This window comes from Malaclemys terrapin, chromosome 3 (genome assembly GCF_027887155.1).
Source record: "Malaclemys terrapin pileata isolate rMalTer1 chromosome 3, rMalTer1.hap1, whole genome shotgun sequence".
Classification (NCBI taxonomy): Eukaryota; Metazoa; Chordata; order Testudines; family Emydidae; genus Malaclemys; species Malaclemys terrapin.
This window is the reverse complement of record NC_071507.1, coordinates 97860251-97882126: the sequence shown is the minus strand read 5'-3', so window position 1 is coordinate 97882126 and position 21876 is coordinate 97860251. Positions and strand designations below refer to the sequence as shown.

Sequence of the window (21876 nt, the reverse complement as noted above, 5' to 3'; positions counted from 1 at the left end):
TACCATTTATGTTATGAGGGCTAGTAAATTTGTGCCTAGGCTGGTAAGTTTTGGCAGTTCTGCAAGACCCAGCACTTACTGTATTAAAATTATTCAGGTATTAACAGGGCCGGCTCTGGCTTTTTTGCCGCCCCAGGCAAAAAAGCCTCTGGCCGCCCCCCCCCGCCCCCCCAGCACAGCAGGGGAGGCGGCCGGAGCCCCGGGAGGAGGGCGGTGAGCCTCGGCCGGGGCTCCGCTGTCCCCGGCGGCCAGAGCGCCGGGGGGAAGGCGGCGAGCCCACCGCGGCTCCGCTCTCCCCGGCGGCCAGAGCGCTGGGAGGAGGATGGCGAGCCCTCCTGGGGCTCCGCTCTCCCCGGCGGCCAGAGCCGGAGCACCGCACCGCCCCCCTCCAGGTGCCGCCCCAAGCACAAGCTTGGTGGGCTGGTGCCTGGAGCCGGCCCTGGGTATTAATGTGTTTTGTTACAGGTACCTAGTCCTTGTAGCCAAGGGCTAACGACAAGAGTTAGTCTGTACTGTAACTAGGGTCACTGTCTGGTAAAGTATAACCAAATCACCACCACCACAATATAAATGTCCAAATATGGTCTCGTTTCCTTGTTTCCACTGAGGTACCCAGAGAATTATTCTTAGGTTTGTTCCTCCACTAGTGCTGCCTCCATCTCCTGCCTTTTGAGTAGTTTTTTGTTGTGATGGTGGGAAAGCTAAGCTGAAATGATTGTCCTAAAAAGTTTCAGTCCCTGCCACGTGTGAAGCTGTGTGATAATGAAATGCTCCTGTCCAGAATCTTATTTCTGTTTATAAGGAACTAGAATTTGGACTTTGTGACAATCCAGTAAACAGAGATATGGAGCATCTTTAAGAGGACAAGTCTCACTATGCAAATGTCTGCATGTAAGCTGCATTGGAAGATCAAAATCCCTTACAGCATCTATGTTATACAGCACATAGCAAAATAAGGTCCTGGTCCATGAATAGTGCTCCTAGATACTATAGTAATACAAATAAACAAATTAACAATAATAATGTACCTCTGGGGCATTAAATACATATGATAAAGTTGCCCATCTGCTGCAAATGTAATTTTTTTTGTTAAATTTACATAGTCTATTATAAACTGAGCTTTTAAAAACTCTACAGTTTATCTTCAGTTGCATAATGACAAGTATATGGAATGATTGTTACTTAAAGCATTTTAATTTTGGTTGCCTGTGACCTAAACAAGCTTCTGAAAATAATAACTGTAAATGTTGAATTTCTCTGTCATGACCTGACAAGCAATGAATCTTCCTGGTTACCATATATATAGGGGTGTGTGTGTGTGTGTGTGTGTGTGTGTGTACACATACTGAGAATGAACTAGCTTGGCTGCACTTCTGCTTTCCTTTAGCTGGTAAAACTATTCAAACATGGAGTTTAGGGGGAGAATATACAATGGTGTGGGATGGTTTGGTTTGGTTTTTAAAGAATGATGCCAATAAAATTCATTCAAAGGTATAGATAATCAAGTTGGGGGATTTAGTTGGAACTGTAGAGGAACTGACACACAGGGAAGCTCTGCATGTGGTGAACCACACATGTAGACTATAAAACCCTTATTTTTTCATCGCATAGCAAAGTGCAATTCTGCTTAGCTTGTGAAAATAGACTTCACTATGGGCCATATTTAGTGCCTGACTGAAGCACCCTGAGCAGATGCATGAGTGGAGAAGGAATCCTCTCTACCTGAGGGCCATAGAGCCCCTCCATGGGTATTACTTCAGCAGAGTACCTGGGTCATGACTGTTGTAGGAGCAGCATTGATCTGTATGCTCTGTATAACCTGTATGCTCAAAAGGTCTGTTACACCTTTCCCAGCCCCCCCCCCCGCCCTTTTTTGTCTCCTCCCTCTTTGAATACTTGTGAAGTAGTTTTCCCCCTCCCCCACCCTCCTGGAATGCTTGTGGAATGAATGGGCTGCTTGAGCAGCTGGAAGATCAGAAGATCACAAGGTGTCTGGCACTCTGATTAGGCAGCTATCACACGCCCAATGCATGAACACTGCATGGACACTGGAGGTGGAGTGTGACCAACCAGACATGGCCAAGTCATCTCTAGTCCGAGGCCATGAGGAGCAGGTCCTTAAAAGGGGAAGGGGCCATGTGCTCAAGAGTGCACTCACAAGAATGTATCCCCTGTGAAGGCCCTTTGCCCAGACTGCCTGGCCAGTGGTTCGCCACATTGCATTTCATCGTGCCTCGGGAAGACTTACCTTCATTGCACCGTCCATCACTGCGCTGTGGGACGCTTACCTTGAAGGAACCTGACATCTCCAGTGCCGTGCTTGTCCCGGGAGTGTGAGTGTAACCCCCCCTCCCCCCTTCTTTTGAGCTTAGCTTAGCTATCACTATAATAAACACGTTGCTTTCTGCCAAACTGGTGGGTCATTAGTCCTCCCTAAGCTTACTAGCTGGCCCAATTTCGGGTAATGACCCCCTAAATTTTTCACCTGTCTCCCTCTGGGGGCAAGGATGGAGTATGAGACCTTTAGCCATGGTCTGATCCATAGCTCATCTCACGTTCCCTGTAATGTAGGGGGCTTTGCCAGACTGGGCTTCATGACACAGGGGTAGGGGGTGTCCATTCCTTGTGTGGCCCTCAAACATCCAGAACACCTTGTGTAGTATAACTGCACCAGTCCTTCGGTGAAGGAGCATGTGAAGGAGAGGGCTGTATTTGTCCCTATGTGGTCTGACAAGCTTTTCTTCCACATAGCATGATGAAGTAAGGGTATGTCTACACTTTGAGCTGAGGATGTAATTCCTGGGCTAGTGCACACTAAAAATAGAGTGTAGCAGTAGCAACGATAGAGCCTAGCCACCCAAGTTGCCCATAGTCTTGGATGGCTAGGTACCCAGGGTGGCTAGCCCCTCCTGCTTCTCACGCTGCTGTGGCTACCCTATGTTTTTAGTGTGCTAGCTCAGTCGGAGCTTGTGTATGGCTCCTCGAGCTGGGACTTACACCCCCTGCTCAAAGTCTAGACATACCCTAAAAGTACACCATCAGGGTATACCATAAGCTTTGTTGTACTTTGAATGGAATGAAAATGAGCAAATCCAGAGCATCACTCACTTGAGTCTTTAAATCAGAGAATGTTTTATGGTCCTGTGATATCCTAACAACATTTTTATTTCCCTGTCATAGATCTTGTTGTGTAGCATTATTCAACATAATAAAATGGGTTTGACATTACCCAGTCAAGCATTATGGACAGTTGTTTTGGAAAGGCTTAACAGCAGCTATTACTACCAGGCATTACATCTATCACCTGTGGAGTTCTACAGCTGCAGATGCTAGAATTCTCTGCTTAAAAACAGTAATAGTTTTTGTAGGAAAGGTTGATAATGAACTCATAGGACTCTAGGCTCCAAATGGAAATGCGTTATGATATTGTGTAGACCTTGTGTGTGGCTAGCCTCTATAACAGTCTAGAAAATCCCATGTTCGCTTGCTACACAAAGCTTGTAATGCCTCTGGAATAACAGATCTTACCAGCTAATAACCAAACACTTCCCAGCTACCGAAGGTATTTTGGATGGTGCTAGGATGTCACAGTTCTGAAGTAAAAATGAAGGCCCCCAGATATTAAACAACATTAAGCTTTACTGCCAAGAATGAGTGTAATTTTGGGAGGGTAGAATTTAAAGAGTGTACTTCTGTATCCTGTGCTTATCACTCTTGACAGTGAATTACCCTAAATAGTATGTTTACAAGCATATATAATGGCATTTGGTTTTCTCCTTTCACTTTTTGGTCAAATTTGCTAAGTGGTTAAGAAAGACAGACAGAATTTCCTCTGAATATAATCTGGAGAATTGCTTTCAATTAGCAGAATCGTTCTGTTTGACTGAATGGGATCAACTAGGTGCTTGGATACTACATTGATGAGTGCCATACAGATGCCTAAAAATAATTAATCTGGGCCAGACCTTTGTCCACCACTGCTTTTTCTGGCAATCTGCAGCTGGCAGAACACTGATACACCAAAGGCTAAACTGGCCACAGGATTGGGAAGGGTGGATGCCTTCCCCCAACCCTCTGCCTCGTTCCTATGTTGGGCACATTTTAGCTAGAGTCAAAGGTGTAGCCCTGTATCTTGAAATATTTTACTGTAGCCTTTTTATTTTTTGAAATAAAAAACAAGGTTTTTTTCTTGAGTGAGTGCCCAAGGTACTTTTTCTAAAGGAGACATAAGGCTCAACTCATTGGCCTGAAATTGCTACTCTAATAAATTAGATATGTACTTGAAATGGAGTATAGTACCACTCTTCCCACCTGATTTGACTCTGGCATAGGTCAGCCTTCTAAGCAGTAACATGTAAATTTGCAGCAGGTTACATCGGAACACTAGTCTCTCAATAGAAGTCATTACAGAAGCGTGATATAATGTAAAAATAATTCTATAAGACAGATTTAGCAGCACACCCCATATCCCCCGCATCAGATGAACCTGTGACTCCCCTGGTGGTGTGAGCTGGCACTGTGAAGAACAACAGTGCAATCTGTCTTTTCATTTATTGCCCCAATCAGGCCACTAAATGATAGTGTTCTTGCATAGTTACATAGCAGTTGTTTGACCTATACCTTGATTTCAGCCAGAGTTGGTTTTAGCTGAAAGGACAGTTTGTGCAAGCCACACAGGCATGCACAAATTATGCACCTAATTTATTTTACACTCTTGTTGATTATTTGTATTAATGTAGAGCAGTGATCCCCAAACATTTGAGGGTTGTGCCCCCCCTTTCCTCTGTCTGCACCCCCTGCCCCTCCCCCAGAGACAGGGCCAGGAGAGGGGCTGTGGTTCAGGAGGTTGGGGGGCCATGGACTGGGTAAGGCGGCCGAGGCTGGAGCCACAGCCAGGGATGGGTCTGGTGCCAGGCATGGAGCCACAGCCAGGGGCCAAGGCTGGAGTGGGGGCAGGGCTGGGAGTGGAGCTGCAGCCACGGGGCCAGCAGCTGGGTCCTTGGCCAGGGGCAGAACTGCACCGAGGGTGGGGACAGGATCAGGCACGGGGCCAGGGCCGGAGTAGAGCTGGCGCCGGGGTGGGGCAGGGGCTGGGTGGCCCTCTTTCCCTTCTTCCCCACCCCCCATGGGGGCTGGCCCAGCCCACCATGACCCTTCTCCTCCCCCCCCGAATGTTCCTCCAGGCCCCACAGTTTGGGGACCTCTGGTGTAGATCTTAGAAGGCCTAGTTATGGACCAGGACCCCATTGTGCAAGGTGCTGTGTAAACACAGATTATAAAAAGAGTCCCTGCCCTAAAGAGTTTATAATCTACCTATAACATTGATGAATACCTCTCAGGTTTTGCACTTTCCAGGTTTCATAGGTACAGTTTAAGTGCAATTATACTAGGATCTGTCTCTGTTACAGAATAGCTCTCCTTTCATCTAGCTCTATAAAGTGGACTTGACAATATCCAAGTCATCATTCGTGACACTCCATTAAAATCTTTGAGACTTCTGTATTTTATCCTACTGCTTTTTTTATTTTATTTTATTTTATTTTTTTAGTTTTCCTTAATAAATATTTGGCTGTTGACAAGTTAGAATGTATGTGGTTGTAATATCAAAATTCTCTGACCACAGGAGAGCGAGAACAGAGTTTCTCATTGGTTCTGCTAGGCCTCCTTTTCTCATAAGATGAGTGGGGCAGTCAGGTTTAATTGTGCTGCAGAATGCAGTGTAACGTTTTTTCTCAAGAGTGTTCCTTGACAGCTGACTGAGTCAAGAGAAATATCAGAGTTCAGGCAGCTGTAGGACATCTGGAAAACTCATAGAATAAAGGTATGTTGCAGTGCTCTTTGAGGCACCATGTTCAAAGAGACATTTGGAACTCAGCTGGAGGTGAGATGCAGGTTGGAGGTAATGCTTTAGATCCCTGATAAGAGAGGCACACTAGAAATAGTAGAGGCAACTAACCAGGCTTTATTGATTTTTGCCTTCACTGCCATTAAGGAACTGCCAAAGGGCAGCTGAACAGGGTTGGAAACTGGAAGGTTTGTTAAAAGAGAACAGGCAAAATGAGAATGCACTTTATGAAAGGGTGTTAAAGGAGAAGAAATGAACTTTTCACCAGGTTGGAAAAACCAAAATTGCTGAGTCAGATATTTATGTAATATACAAAATGATTTTGTTTAAGGAGCTAAAGTATATCCTAACAGCGAACTCTCTTGCTTGCCTTGCTATTAATTGAGAAATTCACCAGCTATTTCCTTCCCTTAATACAGTAACTCCTCACTTAATGTTGCAGTTATGTTCCTGAAAAATGCGACTTTAAGTGAAACGATGTTAAGCGAATCCAATTTCCTCATAAGAATTAATGTAAATGGGGGGGGGAGGGGGTTAGGTTCCAGGGCAGCTTCCCTTATTCTGCAAGCACCAGGGGCGGGGGGCTCAACCCTCAGCCCACCCACTCCACACCTTCCTCCAAGTCCCCACCCTTGACCCATCTCTTCTCCTCCCCACCCCCCAATGTCCTTCCCCTTTACTTCGCATGCCGCGTCCTGGCTTCTCCCCCTCCTTCCCCCCCCCCTTCTAAACGCCGCAAGCCAGCTGATTGCCGTGTAGGGGAGGGAGGGGGGAAGCACACTGAGTCCTCACTCCTCCTGCCTGGGGCAATCAGCTGGCTTGCGGCGTTTAGGAAGGAGGGGGAGGAGCGAGGACTTGGCACAGGCTCCCCCTCTCTCCCCCCCGTCTTCTGCCCAGGGCAATCAACTGGTTTGCGGTGTTCAGGTGGCAGGGGAGGGAGGGGGAGCCTGCATGCTGAGTCCTCGCTCCTCTCCCCTGCCTCCAAAACGCCGCAAGCCAGCTGATTGCCGCAGACAGGAGGCGGGGGGAGGAGGGGGAAGGTGCTGATCCGCGGGGTCTGCCGGCGGGCTGGAGGCACAGGGGGAGGGGGGCATAGGGAGGCTGCCAGCTGTGGAGAAAGCAGGCAGCCAAACAAGATAAGAGTGGAGCATTGCACAACTTTAAATGAGCATGTTCCCTATCAGCAACACTAAGTGGGACAACTTTAAGTGAGGAGTTACTGTACCATGGGCTGTGAGTATCATAAGCTGGGGGAGGCTGTGCCTCCCCAAACAGGCAGGCGTGACCCCACCCATGCGCTGCCCCCAACCCCCCTCCTGCTTCCTGGTTGGCATGGCTCCAGTCTCCCCGTGGGGTGGCCCCAATTCGGGTCACTCCACCTGCCTGCCCGTTGCTCCAGGAGGAGGGGATTGGGGGTGCTTCAGGGCTGGGGACACTAGCCTGGGGCGGAGGCCGGCAGCTGCAGTGGGGGAGGGGGTTTGGTACTTTTTTTTTCTGAAGCATATTTGCTGTTCTAAAATACCTACCTTGTTCAAAGACATTTAGTTAATGACTATAAATAGCTTTGAGAATATAAAACAGAGTGCTTAATATTTATTTGTTACTTTAAAATATACTCGATATTAGACATCAATACAACATTTCCTGTGGCTATGGGTGCAATTCAGATCAGCATAAGGACTTCAGTGTCAGTGTGGACACAAATGAGGGAATAATCATTCCTTCATTCTTGCCATTTATGATTTCCAAATTATTGTCCTTCCTCGTGTGACTTGGATTTGAAATGTTCTTCCTTACCTATCTGGATTTCATGATTCCCTTGGATGTTTTGAATCCATTCTAAAACCTTTTGTATTATATAAAAATATGGCCAAAAATAATTCAAAACGTTAAAAATTAAACCAACAACAATGAAAAATATGATTTCCTAAAGCTGTCAGTCAGCAAACAACATTTATTACCACATGATCTTTCCATCAAAGGCTGCATTTTTAAACTAGTGTTAAAATATAGTTGAACATTCTGTCTAATTCCTCTGGGATCAAGTTGGTCCAAAATGGAGTGTAAAGTGTACTCAAATTGTACAACAGCAGGAGGAGTCTGGTCATTGTTTATTGGAGGATTGATGAGGGCAGTTTGTTGACCCATATAATTAGCTGACACTTAAATTCATTTGAGTTATCTACTCCTATCTGATTTATAGAGATGTCATTTTATAAACAGTGTTGTGGTGGGTCAAGTAATCCATTTTTGAATTGGAACCAGCTGAACTCTATTTTTAACTTAGCTGCCAAGGCATGATTCATGCATAATATCTTTTTGGAAGTTTTAGTCTCTTAATTTAAAAAAATGGTTAATGAATTTTAGAGCTGGTGAAAGGTGCCAGATTGATAGCTCTGGCATCTGAAGGCCTCTATCCATCACATCTTCCTTCACATTGCCCTTTCAAAATATGTCAGCGCTGACCCAAAAGGACCAGCTCCAGAAGTAGTGTACATTCCATAGCCATTTAGTCTGTGCTGTCTCTATTGAGACAGTCAGCAACGGAGCTAAGTGTGATACTGTGTTTTTTGATGTGGGCACAAGCAACAAGCTTAAGCCCACAAATTCATTTAAATAGAAGCCATCAAGCAGTGATATGTCTGTGTCACCACTGGCCTGCACTAGAGTATTGAACCTCACCGGGGGGGGGGAGTGGTCTCTGTATCCCGTCATCATTTTCTGAGTTATCGAGCCTCCCATTAATACGCTAAAGACTCTAACTATGTGTTTATAGCTTGCTAATGGAATGGAACACTCCTGACCTAGACATGGACATGTGTAGTACTCAGGAAATCTTTATCTCTTGAGTCACAGCAAATGTATTCTGTGGCTCTGAGGTGCCTAGAAATGGAAAGACCAGCATGCTCACTGCATTTCTTTTCAATCTTTACCTAGGTACTTCCTTTCCCTAGCCAAGTGGTGTACAACAGAGTTGGAAAGTGTGGGAGTCGAACTGTGGTTTTGCTTTTGAGAATCTTGTCAGAGAGGCATGGGTTCAACCTGGTTACATCAGACATTCATAATAAAACCAGACTGACCAAAAATGAACAGGTAAGTTGTTTACGCTCATTTAAATGTTTATTTATTTATTTCTGTGTTTATTTCATTTTTAAGTTATGAAAGACAGGGATATATTGTTCAACATGACTTCTCTGAATATATGGTAGATAGGGTAGTGTGGCTAAATCTCAAGCACCATGTGGAAATGTATCTATAAATATGTATATGATGGGTTGTTACCCGGGGGGTGCAGTCTGGGAGCTGTGGGAACCACTGTGCCCCTCTAAGACACACAGCTGGATTGGGGACACAGCTAGCCTCACCCAGGCCCTGTTATCACCCAACACCACAGCAGGTTGCACCACTCATCCAAACTCGGCTACCTGAGTGCAAACAGACACCAGCCAATTTCTCAGCTCCCCAGGCGCGCACCTCCCCCGGAGTATAAATCCAAAATTATACCATCTTTCGCTGTACACGGAACTGTACAGTGTAAGATCATAGAGTTCGCCCCCTCCCTCAGTGTGGAAAGGAAATGCAACAGCCCCTGCCCCTTGAGCTAAGATTCCTAGGCACTTCACTCCAAACTTACTGGTTTAGATTTAAAATAGAAAATAAATTTATTAACTACAAGGAGATAGATTTTAAGTGATTATAAGTGATAGCGAACAGATGAAAGCAGATAACTGAGTAAAGAAACAAAAACACCACCTAAGCTTAACATACTAGAAGGATAGGATTTGAATTAACAATATCTCATCCTGACTGACGATACAAGCAGGCTTGCAGATTCTCAGGGCACAAGCTGCACTTGCTTTGCAGCTCTGGATCCCCACCCCCCCATTCCAAGTCCTTTTCCTTAGAAGCTTCTCTCAGGTGTTGAGTTGTGGGGCAGTGAAGAACAACAGATGATGTCACTCCCTGCCTTATATAGCTTTAGCAAATGGCGGGAACCGTTTGTTCCAAAACCAGTTCCCAGACCAGTTTGTGGAAAAATGTAGACACCCAAAATGGAGTCCAGAGTCATGTGGGCTGGTCATATGCCCTTGCAGAGTCATAGCAGTCATTACTTACAGGCTGTCTGGAGCATTCTCAGGAAGGCTCACAGGTGGGAGATAAGCTTCTCCTAAGGCCTATTGTTTTCCCTAATGACTCATTACCTTGAGTAGCCCTTCACAACCAGCTATCTAGACTGGAAGTCTCTTGCCTAGTGGGTGTCACCCAGGTATAACTACATTTGAAATACAGGTACATAGTCAATATTTATAACTTCAGATACAAAAACGATATGCCCACAAATAAGATAATCATGTTCAGCAAATCAGAGGGGAGGGATAGCTCAGGGGTTTGAGCATTGGCCTGCTAAACCCAGGGTTGTGAGTTCAATCCTTGAGGGAGCCACTTAGAGATCTGGGGCAAAATCAGTACTTGGTCCTGCTAGTAAGGCAGAGGGCTGGACTTGATGACCTTTCAGGGTCCCTTCCAGTTCTATGAGAGAGATATATCTCCATATATTCATTATTCATATTCAAATCATAACTTTTCCAGTGATACCTTACATGACCCATCTTGTACAAAATGCATCATAATTACGCCATAATCGTATCATCATCATATTACTATGACAAAGATGGGATGTAGTGTCACAATGTATTACCGCAGATTCTTTGTCACTAAGTATTAATAAATATTATACCAAAACCTATGAGGCCAGATCATTCCTCCAGTTTCATGTACATATGCAGCCTTCAACTGAGGAGAAAATGGAGAGATTAGAAGTAGCAATTTCTGGACTAGTATTTTTCCCACCATCATAGTCTTCCCAGGCCTGTGTATAGAAGGCACCCTTTACGTGTGGCTCTCCTCGTTCCTGTGGTGAAGGAGGAGAAGCGGGTAGTTGATCACTTCCATAGTTACAGTTGGTGCAATGTCCTTCCATAATGGAAACAATGATCCATCTCTTTACTGATGTCCTCTGAGATGAAGTGAACCCCATCACTTGTCTTTATATGGAGACTGGGTCTTTTTTCCTGCAACGTGGTACACTGGCAAAGGTGTCTTCACAGTCTGGTGAGCATTTTTCTTTGCTGACTCTGATCAGATCCTCAGGGTACGTCTACACTCATACAAACTATCGGGGATTGATTTATCGCGTCTCGTCTAGACGTGATACATCGATCCCCAAACGCGCTTCCCGTCAACTCCGGAACTCTACCGCTACGAGAGGCGGAAGCGGAGTCAATGGGGGACCGGCGGCCGGCCATCCTGCGCCGCGAGGACATGAAGTAAGTCAATCTAAGTTGATCTAAGATAAGTCGACTTCAGCTATGCTATTCCTGTAGCTGAAGTTGCGTATCTTAGATCAATTCTCTCCCCCTCCCCCCAGTGTAGACCAGGCCTCAGAGATGCCTAAATGCCATTGATTTCAATGAGAAGCGCCTATACCTTTTTTGAGGTTTGGGCCTCTAACATTAAACTACACAGAGCTGCTCCCAAAGTCAGTTCCCTTGTATGAACAGTGTTCAGAATTTGTTCCTTAATTCATAGTTCCTTATGTCATGAAAATGAGTAGTGGAAAGCTATTATAAACTAGCTGGAAATCCCTTCCATTCAGTTTCTTAAATGAAAATTATAACGTTCACCTAGAAAGTTTTGGTTTTGTGACATACTTTTTAACCACTTCTTAAGCCCTTGTACACCGTCTCATCTCTTGCAGGAGACAACACAAGTTTTTAAACATTGTCACGTTTCCCACCAGTATTAGAGGAAAATATCATTTTCTCTTCACATAGTGTTCAATAATTGTAAAAGAATACTGTTCAGACCCCTTAACATATGCTGCAGATTTTCAATGGAAGCCTTCCATAAGTGGACATTTTACCTCATTGTTTTAAACTGGAAGCTTCTTAATTGCTTTTATGCTTTCTCTGAGCTTTTTGTTGCTTGTATTCTGTCCTTACATCCAGAATTTTATTTTTAGTTTATGGGAAATAAAACAAAACCATTCCAATTCATAACATACCCTTGTTCTTTGTGTATGAAAAAACAAAATATCAGCCATTGTGCTACAGTCTGTAAGCCAACCACTTGGGGTTAGGAAGAAACGTCTCCCATAATTGTCCATTTGTTCCTGTATACTTTTGCTGTGTGTGTTTCTCATGGGATTTCCATCACTGATTGATTGGGAGATTTCTCCTAAAATCTTCATAGCAGAGCCCTATCTTTCATCCCAGTTACCTGCTTCATTTTGATACTGTGATACATCTCGCTGCTAAAAAAAATGGAGGGTCATTTTCCTTTCCTGACAATACTTGTCTCAGGCTAACACAAAGTGGACTACAACTAACATAATCTTTTTCCATACTGTACTCCCATCCATAGGCGCCGCCGACTTCTGCTGGCACCAGTGGGTGCTCGACCACCCTCTGCCCCTGGCCTCACCCCGACTCTACCCCTGCTCCTCCCCTTCCTCGCTTCTTCTCCGCCCCCATTCCAACTCCTCCCCCAAAATCCCCACCCCAACTTCGCCCTCTTCCTGCCTCTATTCCAGTGGTTCCCAAACTTTAACAACCTGTGAATTCCTTTCAGTAAAATGTCAAGTCTCGCGAACCCCCTCCTAAAAATGAATATTCCCAGGGATTTTATCCTTTACCTGAGTATAAATTATAAAAGCAGTGATCTTGGAAATATAAAATTTGTTTTTATGACATGCTTATTACACACTATTTATTATTAATTACTATTTATCATTACTGTATTTTTATTACATTATGAAAATGGCAACACTCTTCCAAGATCTCACTTTCGTAGCTTGTATTACTTGAATAAGCCTGTTATAAGACAAGGCTCCTGTGTTTCATCAAGGAGTATCAGATGTGAAACAGCATGAAGGTATTTAAGAAGCCAACTCAGAGTGCCTCCTACACAAGCATTCAGGTCTTGAGTAGTCCAGGAAAGCACCACATGTTACAACAAAGCTTAAACTTGTTCTTCATAATAATTTTAAAAACAACACTAGCTGCCTATTTAATTTTAAAAACAGCAAAAAATATCCACCTCCCTTTCCATTTCTTATAAGGAGTCTTGAAGTTTAAATCTCCTCAGTGGGATAGATATGCTTGCTTTGATCTGCTTAGCTCTTGGAAGTCCAGGGGCTCCAGGCTGCTGGCCCCGTGCTGCCCGGGATCCCTAGCGACAGCTCTGTCCACCATTAGGGAATTTTTTCCCGAGAACCCCCTGTAACATTTCATGAACCCCCAGGGGTTCAGGAACCCCAGTTTGGGAACCACTGCTCTATTCCAACCCCTTCCCCAAATCCCCACCCCAGCCCCTCCTCTTCCCCACCTCTTCCCCTGAGCGCACCGCATTCTTGCTCCTTCCCCTCCCTCCCGGAGCACGTCACGCCACAAAACAGCTGTTTTGTGGCAGCAAGCGCTGGGAGGTAGGCAGAGAAACGGGGATGCGGCATGCTCAGGGGAGGAGGAGGAGGAGGCAGCGAGGTGGGACAGGTTGGGGGGGTGAGGAGGGGAGCTTGGCTGCCGGTGGGTGCAGAGCACCCACCAATTTTTCCCTGTGGGTGCTCCAGCCCTGGAGCACCCACGGAGTCGGCGCTTATGATCCCATCAAGATGTTGGAAGATACCAGAGAAGACTATGCATTTATTTATTGTGCAGCAAATAACAAGTTATAGAGGACAAACCTGTATATAATCTTCTCCATCCCCTAAATTATCAGATTATTGGATTGTGAATTTAAGGGAATACAGATGGTGGTGGACATGTTGCTGCAGAGCTCAGGCTTAACTGTTGTGGATGTGCCCAGATATGCATTGTGTATCTTTTTATTCTAATTTATGGCTACATATCTTTTATGATGTATCATTGTATTTTGCTGAATAGTGGCACTTTGATCTCCTAGAAAAGTGTTGTTGGTCAACATGTTTGTTGTATTTTCTGTATTTGTGAGAGAGGTGTGTGGACTGGAATTTTTCTCTGTCTTTAATCTAGTATACTAACAGTGCCAATCTTAAATCTGTTTAGTGGCAAAAGGAAGGTTGGTCTTGTGGTGAAGTACTGGGCTGGGACTAAGGAGATCTGGACTCAAATCCTGGCTGTGCTACAGGCTACCTGTCTGACTTTAGGCAACTTACTTAATCTCTGTGCTTCAGTTCCCTATCTGTAAAATGGAGATCATAATACTTACTTCCTCCCATCCTGCCTCTGCTTGTATATTTAGGCCCTGATCCTGCAAAGACTTATCCATGTGCTTAACTTAATTCACTATAGTCAAGTAAAATTAAGCATTTTTGGGTACCTTATGTGCCTGCATACCCTTAAGACAGGCTCTAGTAGGGTCTTCTTCACCACCTTCTTTAACCTATCCCATGAAGTTTGCCCATTCTATCCTCTGCCTGTGGATAATTAGAGATAAAGCAGATAACATTTAAGTGGTTCTAAGCAAGCTCTGTTGTGGAAATAAATGGATGGGTTTGTATCTGTCTGTCACGCAAGGACCTATTGATGACAACTGCCAGAGGGAATGTGGGGACCAGGATCCCATGGGTTCACAAAAAGAATGTCATGTAAGATGCTTACTGAAAGCCTGTGTCACACTGGTCATATCTAAGGCTACCATTTTGTCATGGATATTTTTAGTAAAAGTCAGGGACAGGTCACGGGCAATAAACAAAAATTCACGGAAGCTGTGACCTGTCCCTGACTTTTACTAAAAACATCCCTGACAAAATGGGGAAGGAGGAGGGTTCAGCACCCTGCTCCACTGCATGCAGTGTCTGGGAGCTGGGAGGGACCCCTGACCGTAGGGCTAGGAGTTAGGGGGTCCCCTGTTGCCCAGGGCGACTGGGAACTCTGGGGTCCCCCGCTGCCCGCAAGGGCTAGGGAGTTGCGGGGCCCCAGTATCACAGAGGTTACGGAATCCGTGACTTCCGCGACATACTTGTAGCCTTAGTCATGACCACTGTAAGATTTATACATGGAAAACATGTGAGGAGTTATGTATATATGCTGAAAATTATGTTCTCTAGGTCTGTAATTAAGACAGGTCACCAAAAGATGATCCATATACTCCTGGCAGGCAGGGGAGCAGAGACACTTACCTTAATCAGGCAGGTCACATGCAAACTGAGTATTGTATGGTTCAGAATGAATACCTATTTACTGTCTGAGCAAAATGTGAATCTATAGATTGCAGGGGCTGGAGGAAGAAACAAAAACAGCAGGAGTTATCCTAGTTAGGGATAAGACAATGAACTTTTGAAACTATATCTGGGATGCAGATGAACCTCCACATATTCCTTCATTCTGTGAGGATGAGCTGCCGGTGGGCTTAATCTTATGAGAAGATGTCTCAGCCAAACTGTAACCTCTGGAGAAATGACCTGGGGTAAGCTAGGGCATAGGGGAATGCCATGTTAGTTAAGCTTAGTCTCTAGAAAGCATGTCATGATTTTGTTTTATTGGTAACCATTTGTTTCCAATATTCTCACTCTCTATCACTTGACTCTCTGTTCTTTGATGATAAACTTATTCTTGTTTTCCCTATATATGTAAGTGCTGTGTGTTAAGTAGAGTGGTGATCTGGAGTTGACTCTTGCAAGCTGGCATGTACCGTTCTTGTGGGAGTAACAAATATGAGAGTTCTGAGGGTGTTCAGTGGAACGGGCTGGGCACTCCAGAGGGAGGTTCAGAGGACTTGGGGTTCGTGTGTCTATCGCTGACCTGTACAGAGAGCTCAACGCCCGCAGAGGCTTGGAAGTTAGTGCTGGTGTTCCCCATGGCCTGTGGAATCGGGGACCTGAACCACAGCGGGCACAGACAAGACTTTCTCATCCTAGGGGCAAGTGTTGGTGAGGTGCCTGGGTACTCCAAGAAAGGTCATACTGACTGTTCAGATGTTCTAATTTAAATTGTATTACAAGAGCTACATATGATATTAATAATCATTAATATCATTTGTGGTTCTTGTAATACTAATAATATCTAATTAACCTTTCTTTACATCAGTAGATGGCCCTATGCCTAGATGAATCTCTTGTTTAGCCCTTTTGGACTCTGATTCAAGACTGTACTTGTGTATTGATTTACTATTGCAGGTGTCCAATGAGAGCAATTTTCCCTGACTGTTAAATTACATAATTCCCCCTCCCCTTGTTTTGGATAGTCAACTTTTTATGTACTTGAACTATAAAATACTAATAAAAGGTCAGTTTATTTTAAAAAATAACTGCTTATAAAAGACAACCTGCCATGGAAAAATGTTCCGAGCAGTATGGACACTTAGGAAGTTTTTGAAGGAATTCTCAATATCTTAGAGATGAAAATGAAGACTGATTCACATTCCTGTGATGATGAAGCAGATGTGAATTTTCTACCAAAAGGAAGTATGAAGTGCAGTGCAGATGAAAGTGATAAACAATGCCTAGAGATACCTGTATCTACTTGACCTTGCATGCTTTTTGAAAAGATTGAAATTAAAACAGTAAGAAGGTAAAATGTTCTGAGATAGGGTGAGAGCACAAAAGCGTGTCTTTCTGTGTTTGCATTAGTATTAGTGGAGATTGTAAACTGACACCACTGTGCTGTTGGAAAGTCATGCCAGCCTCAGTGTTTTTACATTTTGAACTTGAATTCACTTCTGATGAAATACAGCAGTTTAAAAAACCACTTGGACAGCAAACAAATTCTTCAGGCAGGGTTATCTACTGATTTTGTTTCTCATGGAACAAAACATGCTTTTTATAAATAAAAAGACAAAAGGCAATTGCTCTGAGCAAGGGAGCTGATAAGTACTGATAGTGCATCTTGATTTTCCTCTATCTTCAAGTCCGAATTATTTTAGTTTTTGATCAATGATATGGCTGGATGCCCTCCGCCACATTTATATATACCAGGGGTCAGCAACCTTTCAGAAGTGGTGTGCCGAGTCTTCATTTATTCACTCTAATTTAAGTTTTCGCATGCCAGTAATACATGTTAACGTTTTTAGAAGGTCTCGTTCTATAAGTCTAGAATATATAACTAAACTATTGTTGTATGTAAAGTAAATAAGGTTTTTAAAATGTTTAAGAAGCTTCATTGAAAATTAAATTAAAATGCAGAGCCCCTCGGACCTGTGGCCAGGACCCGGGCAGTGTGAATGCCACTGAAAATCAGTTCACGTGCCGCAGGTTGCCTACCCCTGATATATACTCTTTAAAGGGTATAAAGGGGCCCCATCCAGTTCTCTTGTGAGCAGTTCACTATGCCACCTGGTGGATTTTTGCTGAAAATGCAGCAGCAGCAGCCTGAATTCAAGCACTGATGATGCTGATCCATCCTGACTTGATGGGTTTTCTCACAGCATGACTGAAAATCTCCTTGTGATGAGGATGATAACTTGAGGCTTCCCTGTAGGGAGAAGGAAGTGTCTACTTTGAGTTTTACCGTTCATTCAGGTCCTAGACTAAAACTCTGTTCTATGGGCTCAATCACCGCTCCCTCACAGATTTGTAGAACCAGGTTTTTCTGTTTACACAGATAATAAATTGTTTTATAACAGAGACATCACTAATCAGGGCAGAGAACTTATGCTAGCACAGTTGTTCTTGTAGGGTAGATAGGCAGTTGTGGCTGGCTTGCTTTTATTTGCTAATTTTCCAGATACCTATGAGTAACTTCTGCCTTATATATATTTTTTTCTTAAGTACAATTCATTGTACATACTAGTAGGTACTCACTTTTGGCCAGCAACCAATCTTGAGCACTGGTGTGCTGCCAAGGGCTGCATTAGTTGGAGACATCATGGAGTCTGATGTCACTTCCTGCCACTCCCCATTCCTTCCCTCTCCCTCCACTCCTGTGTTTGAATGGAATAAGTTAAGAGTGAGCTGGAACCTAGTTCCATAGTATGCACCATTTAGTGTAATATAGTGCATTTCAAAGGGAAACTATTTGCTCTTCAGAACTATCTCTCCATTATCTAAGCTAAAAGTAATCCCTGGCAGGAGATATCATGGCAGTATCCAGAGAGAGGACATGAATCCCTCTAAAGATGATAGAACCCTCCCTCAGGTCCCTTATCATAATGAACACACTCCCTTAATTCTTCCCCTTTCTCCAGTCTGCCCTTTGATATATTTACCCCCCTATAAAAATCTATATGTCCTACTGTTCCTCTCCTTCCTTCTGTGTCCTCCATCTATGTCCTCCTAGACTTTTTCCTCTCATTTCTCTTTTTCCCTCCTACCTGTTGCTGGCCTGGGAAGGATCTCAGTGATGGCTTGCACTAGTATCTACTCCATCTCTTTCCATTTTCTTCACAAAGTCTGTCCCTCTTTCCCTCTCCCACTTTCATTTATGCTTCTTTCCTCTAACAGTTTTTCTCGTAGACTCTTTTGTAATTTCCTTGCTATGTCCTTCTCATTTTTTGAAATCTGCACTGTTTCTGTTGGGCCCTACTTTCCCTTTCTTGTTGTCTTTTACCACACTTGCTTGTTCATATACATACTATAGGCTTATCCTCATCTGCTGATGAGTCCATTGTAGCTTAAGCCTCTAAATATGAACATGCTTTAAGTCAAAACAAAATCCTGTGTCTGTTTTCAGGTGTGAGTGGATATTATTGTAGCTCAAGAAATTGAGATTGACTTTAATTAGCTCCTGCTACAAGACACATTGCAGTCAGGTGCTGTGCAAATAGCAGCATGCAACTCTCCAAATCCACTTTATTGCTGACCTATAGCGCTCTCTGCTATTCCACTCCTGAGACTTACATTGGCCTGGCTGGCATTTAGGTCAAGTGATATCTAGTTTTATTGAGGTGGGAAAATGTGGATCTAGTTGTTGTTACCAAACTTGTGCTTGTGAGAAAGAGACACCTGTATTAATATATGGTATAGGGCATGCAACCATCCTCACTTCAGTCATATAATATATTTTAAAGAGGGAGTTGCGTGCATAATTAATGTTTTTCATCAAGTACTCTAAACACCAGGATGATACGGTGAAGTGAATATTTATCAGCAGTTAATTTTTTAATGATATATTGGTATTTTAATATAGTTCTGGCTGTTTCATTTCTCCTGTAATTTAGTTTTTTGTTTTGTTTTGTTTTTAAAAGATGACGCCTGAGCTCTAACCATTGCAACCTCTTTTCCGTTTTTTTCTCAGAGCTAGGTAAGTCTCTGAGTGGGATGATGATTGTCATGATATTCTGACAATCTTTTACAGATACAGCCACCACCCTTCCAGCAGATGTATCACGCTGACATTTGTTTGATGGAGATAGTAACTCTTGTTGGAAAATGTCGGTGTTCTGTGCATTCAAAAATGACTCATCAAGTTCTCTGAGTTATTTTGCCTGGATTCTTTGCCACAGCATTTTTACTAGTCTCTAACAATGATTACACTGGACAATTGCAATGCGTCTCTAGCTTGTGGTTTATTAGGGAAAAAATTAATAAAATGTTTAGTCAAGTGAGTCGTATTTTCACATGACTCATCAGGATTGCCTCCAGGATTAATTACCTGTTATTATTAGACCTATTTGATGCCCTTTAAGAAGTCATTGGTAGGAGATTAGGATATTAGCGAGCATTTCCCCCTCTCCTTCTTCTTTTCCTTAGCATCTCTCCTCCTTTCTTATCTTTCTCCCTTTCAGCCCTCTCTTTTCTCTCTCCCTTCCATGGGGTTTATAATCTCTGTAGACTGCAGCCAGTTAAAGGTAGACTTGATCTCTCACATGGTAGAGCAAAAATGACAGTCCATCAGTAGAAGGCCATGCTTAACAAGATAGATGAGACAACCCTAGGGCTGCATCATTGCTTCTCATACATATCTGGGGGAACATCAGTTATTGAGGGCAGGGATTTTTATTTTCTTTTATTCTAACTCCTAGGTGTAATATGTAAGGATTGGCATGACACTTGGGAAGCAGTTGCGATAGGCATCTTAGAAAAACCTAAAATAGCTAATGAAAAATATAAGGGATAAGAAACAATAGACTGTGATCTATAAATTAAAACCAGTGACAAAGGACCACCAGATCAAAATGGGGATCAGTTAGTAAAAGTGGGTTTTACATTTTCCACAGTAAGGTATCCTCCTCCAGCCTGGCATACTTCTGTGTAGGTGTGTCATTCCAAAATTCTCATCCCAGAGCAAGAGAAGGAAAGATGCATGCCCTTCTCTCCCTTGCTGTTTTCAGAAGGTGGAGTTGCTTTATAGAAAAATACAATAGATTTGCATTTTCCTGTAAATTCTTTCTATAGGATTTTCAAACTGTCCTATATAACTTAATGATGTCTCTTTAATAGAAATTGGTCTCTTGACCATAGGTATATTAAACTCTATAAAACTTCTGTTGGTTTTTAGCATGATTACTCATTAGAACTCTATTAGTTTCAGATCTGTTAAATGATAGGCCTGATGCTAGATTTGTCTGTTTTTGCATGTGGCAAGTAAGATGCCATACAGTTTTAAGGGGGAAAAATTTCATAGCATTGAGGGAAACAATCTTCTAAATTCGTGACTTCTCAATTTTGATTTTACTTGTGTTTAGTATATGAATTTATACAAGTTAGAGCAGAACTTTAGAGCAATTCTTCCTCTTCCATTGCTATTTTTCTTTATGGATTGTTTCCATGTTGTGTATTAGTTTCCACTACCCAGTTTGTAAAATTACCACTATAATTATTGTGCTCTTCAAATTCAGTTATGTTCGGCGTCTTTTATTCTCTAATACAGCCTTGTATTTTTTGATGTTGCCAATTAGAAAATCAGAGAGCAGAAGTCAGGAAGTCAGAGTAACAAGAATGTTTGGAATTTTTTGCATATATTTCACTTAACATGTTCAGGCCCTTGACATTTTCCAGATCACTGTAAAAACTAGAAGTCTGCACACATGAGAATTTATTAATATAAACTGAGTATAATATATATATTATACTCAGTTTTTCACGTCAGCTGTTTTACATGAAAAAAGTTTTAATTATCTTTAATAATGCAAAAATAAATTAACTTAATTCTAAAAGCCCTTGCTAAAATGTCTTGAAAGCAGTAGGCCAAAAGACCATTATTTGAAGAGAGATTTCTGTCAAATGTAGAATTATATTCACATTTTAAATATGCTATACAAAAGAAGAAATGGGACATGTCTGCTTCTATATATGAGCAGACATCCACCCATTCAGTAATCTGGTGGTGATAGGAACTGTTATCATTATGTAAAGACAGTAATAGTCTCAATCCACATTTTCTGATGCAGATTTCAAACACTTCACATTTTGGAATTGTAGTTAGGTAGTTTAGATCCGTTTTGAAAATAGAGGCCACTTTCAAAATTCAGATCCAGATGTGGATAGGTTTAGAATTAGGATTTTAGTTTGTACCTTTGTCTAGAGTAGAAATTAACTTTTGGATTTGTATAAACTCATGGTATAGCACACTGATTCCTATGCTACAATGGTAACATTGGTGCTAGATTCATGATGCTCTGCCATCCATCCCTTTTAACATGGGTAACAAGCCCAGAGTTGCAGTCCTAGCATGACTTTTTTGGGAGTAGTTCTAAACTACTAAATGATTATATAGTTTTTGAGTGTCGCCATTTCTGTCCAAAAACACAACTTGGTTTAATTCGGTAATTTTGATTTAGTTGTAATTCTTGTTTAATTTTTTTTAGATGGAATTGATTAAAAACATAAGCACTGCTGAGCAGCCCTATTTATTCACCAGACACGTTCATTTCCTCAACTTTTCAAGGTAAGGCACTTTCCCAATTACAAGGCTTTCTTGTTTCTTTTTATTGGGTTAATAGAAATAACTTTTAGCCTCTCTTCAATTTCAAACAAATGTATGTCATTGCTGTGCGAAAAATCTCTTTTGATGCTGGAAGCTACACAAATAGGGTCAAAGGGTAAGACTTTTGCTACATAATATTGATACAATTTGTTTTAATCAGCCTGCATGCCACTGCATGCTTTTAACTACAAG

The 21876-nt window shown here is 42.8% G+C and overlaps 1 protein-coding gene across 2 annotated transcripts in view; it reads left to right on the top strand.

Moving 5' to 3' along the window:
* UST (uronyl 2-sulfotransferase) overlaps positions 1 to 21876 on the top strand; it is a 316217-nt gene that overhangs the window by 132861 nt on the left and 161480 nt on the right. For both annotated transcript variants that reach the window (XM_054024122.1, XM_054024123.1), the window contains exons 3-4: positions 8783 to 8938; positions 21566 to 21645. In XM_054024122.1, the coding sequence (XP_053880097.1) occupies positions 8783 to 8938; positions 21566 to 21645 (236 nt within the window). The remainder of the gene's footprint in view (positions 1 to 8782; positions 8939 to 21565; positions 21646 to 21876) is intronic.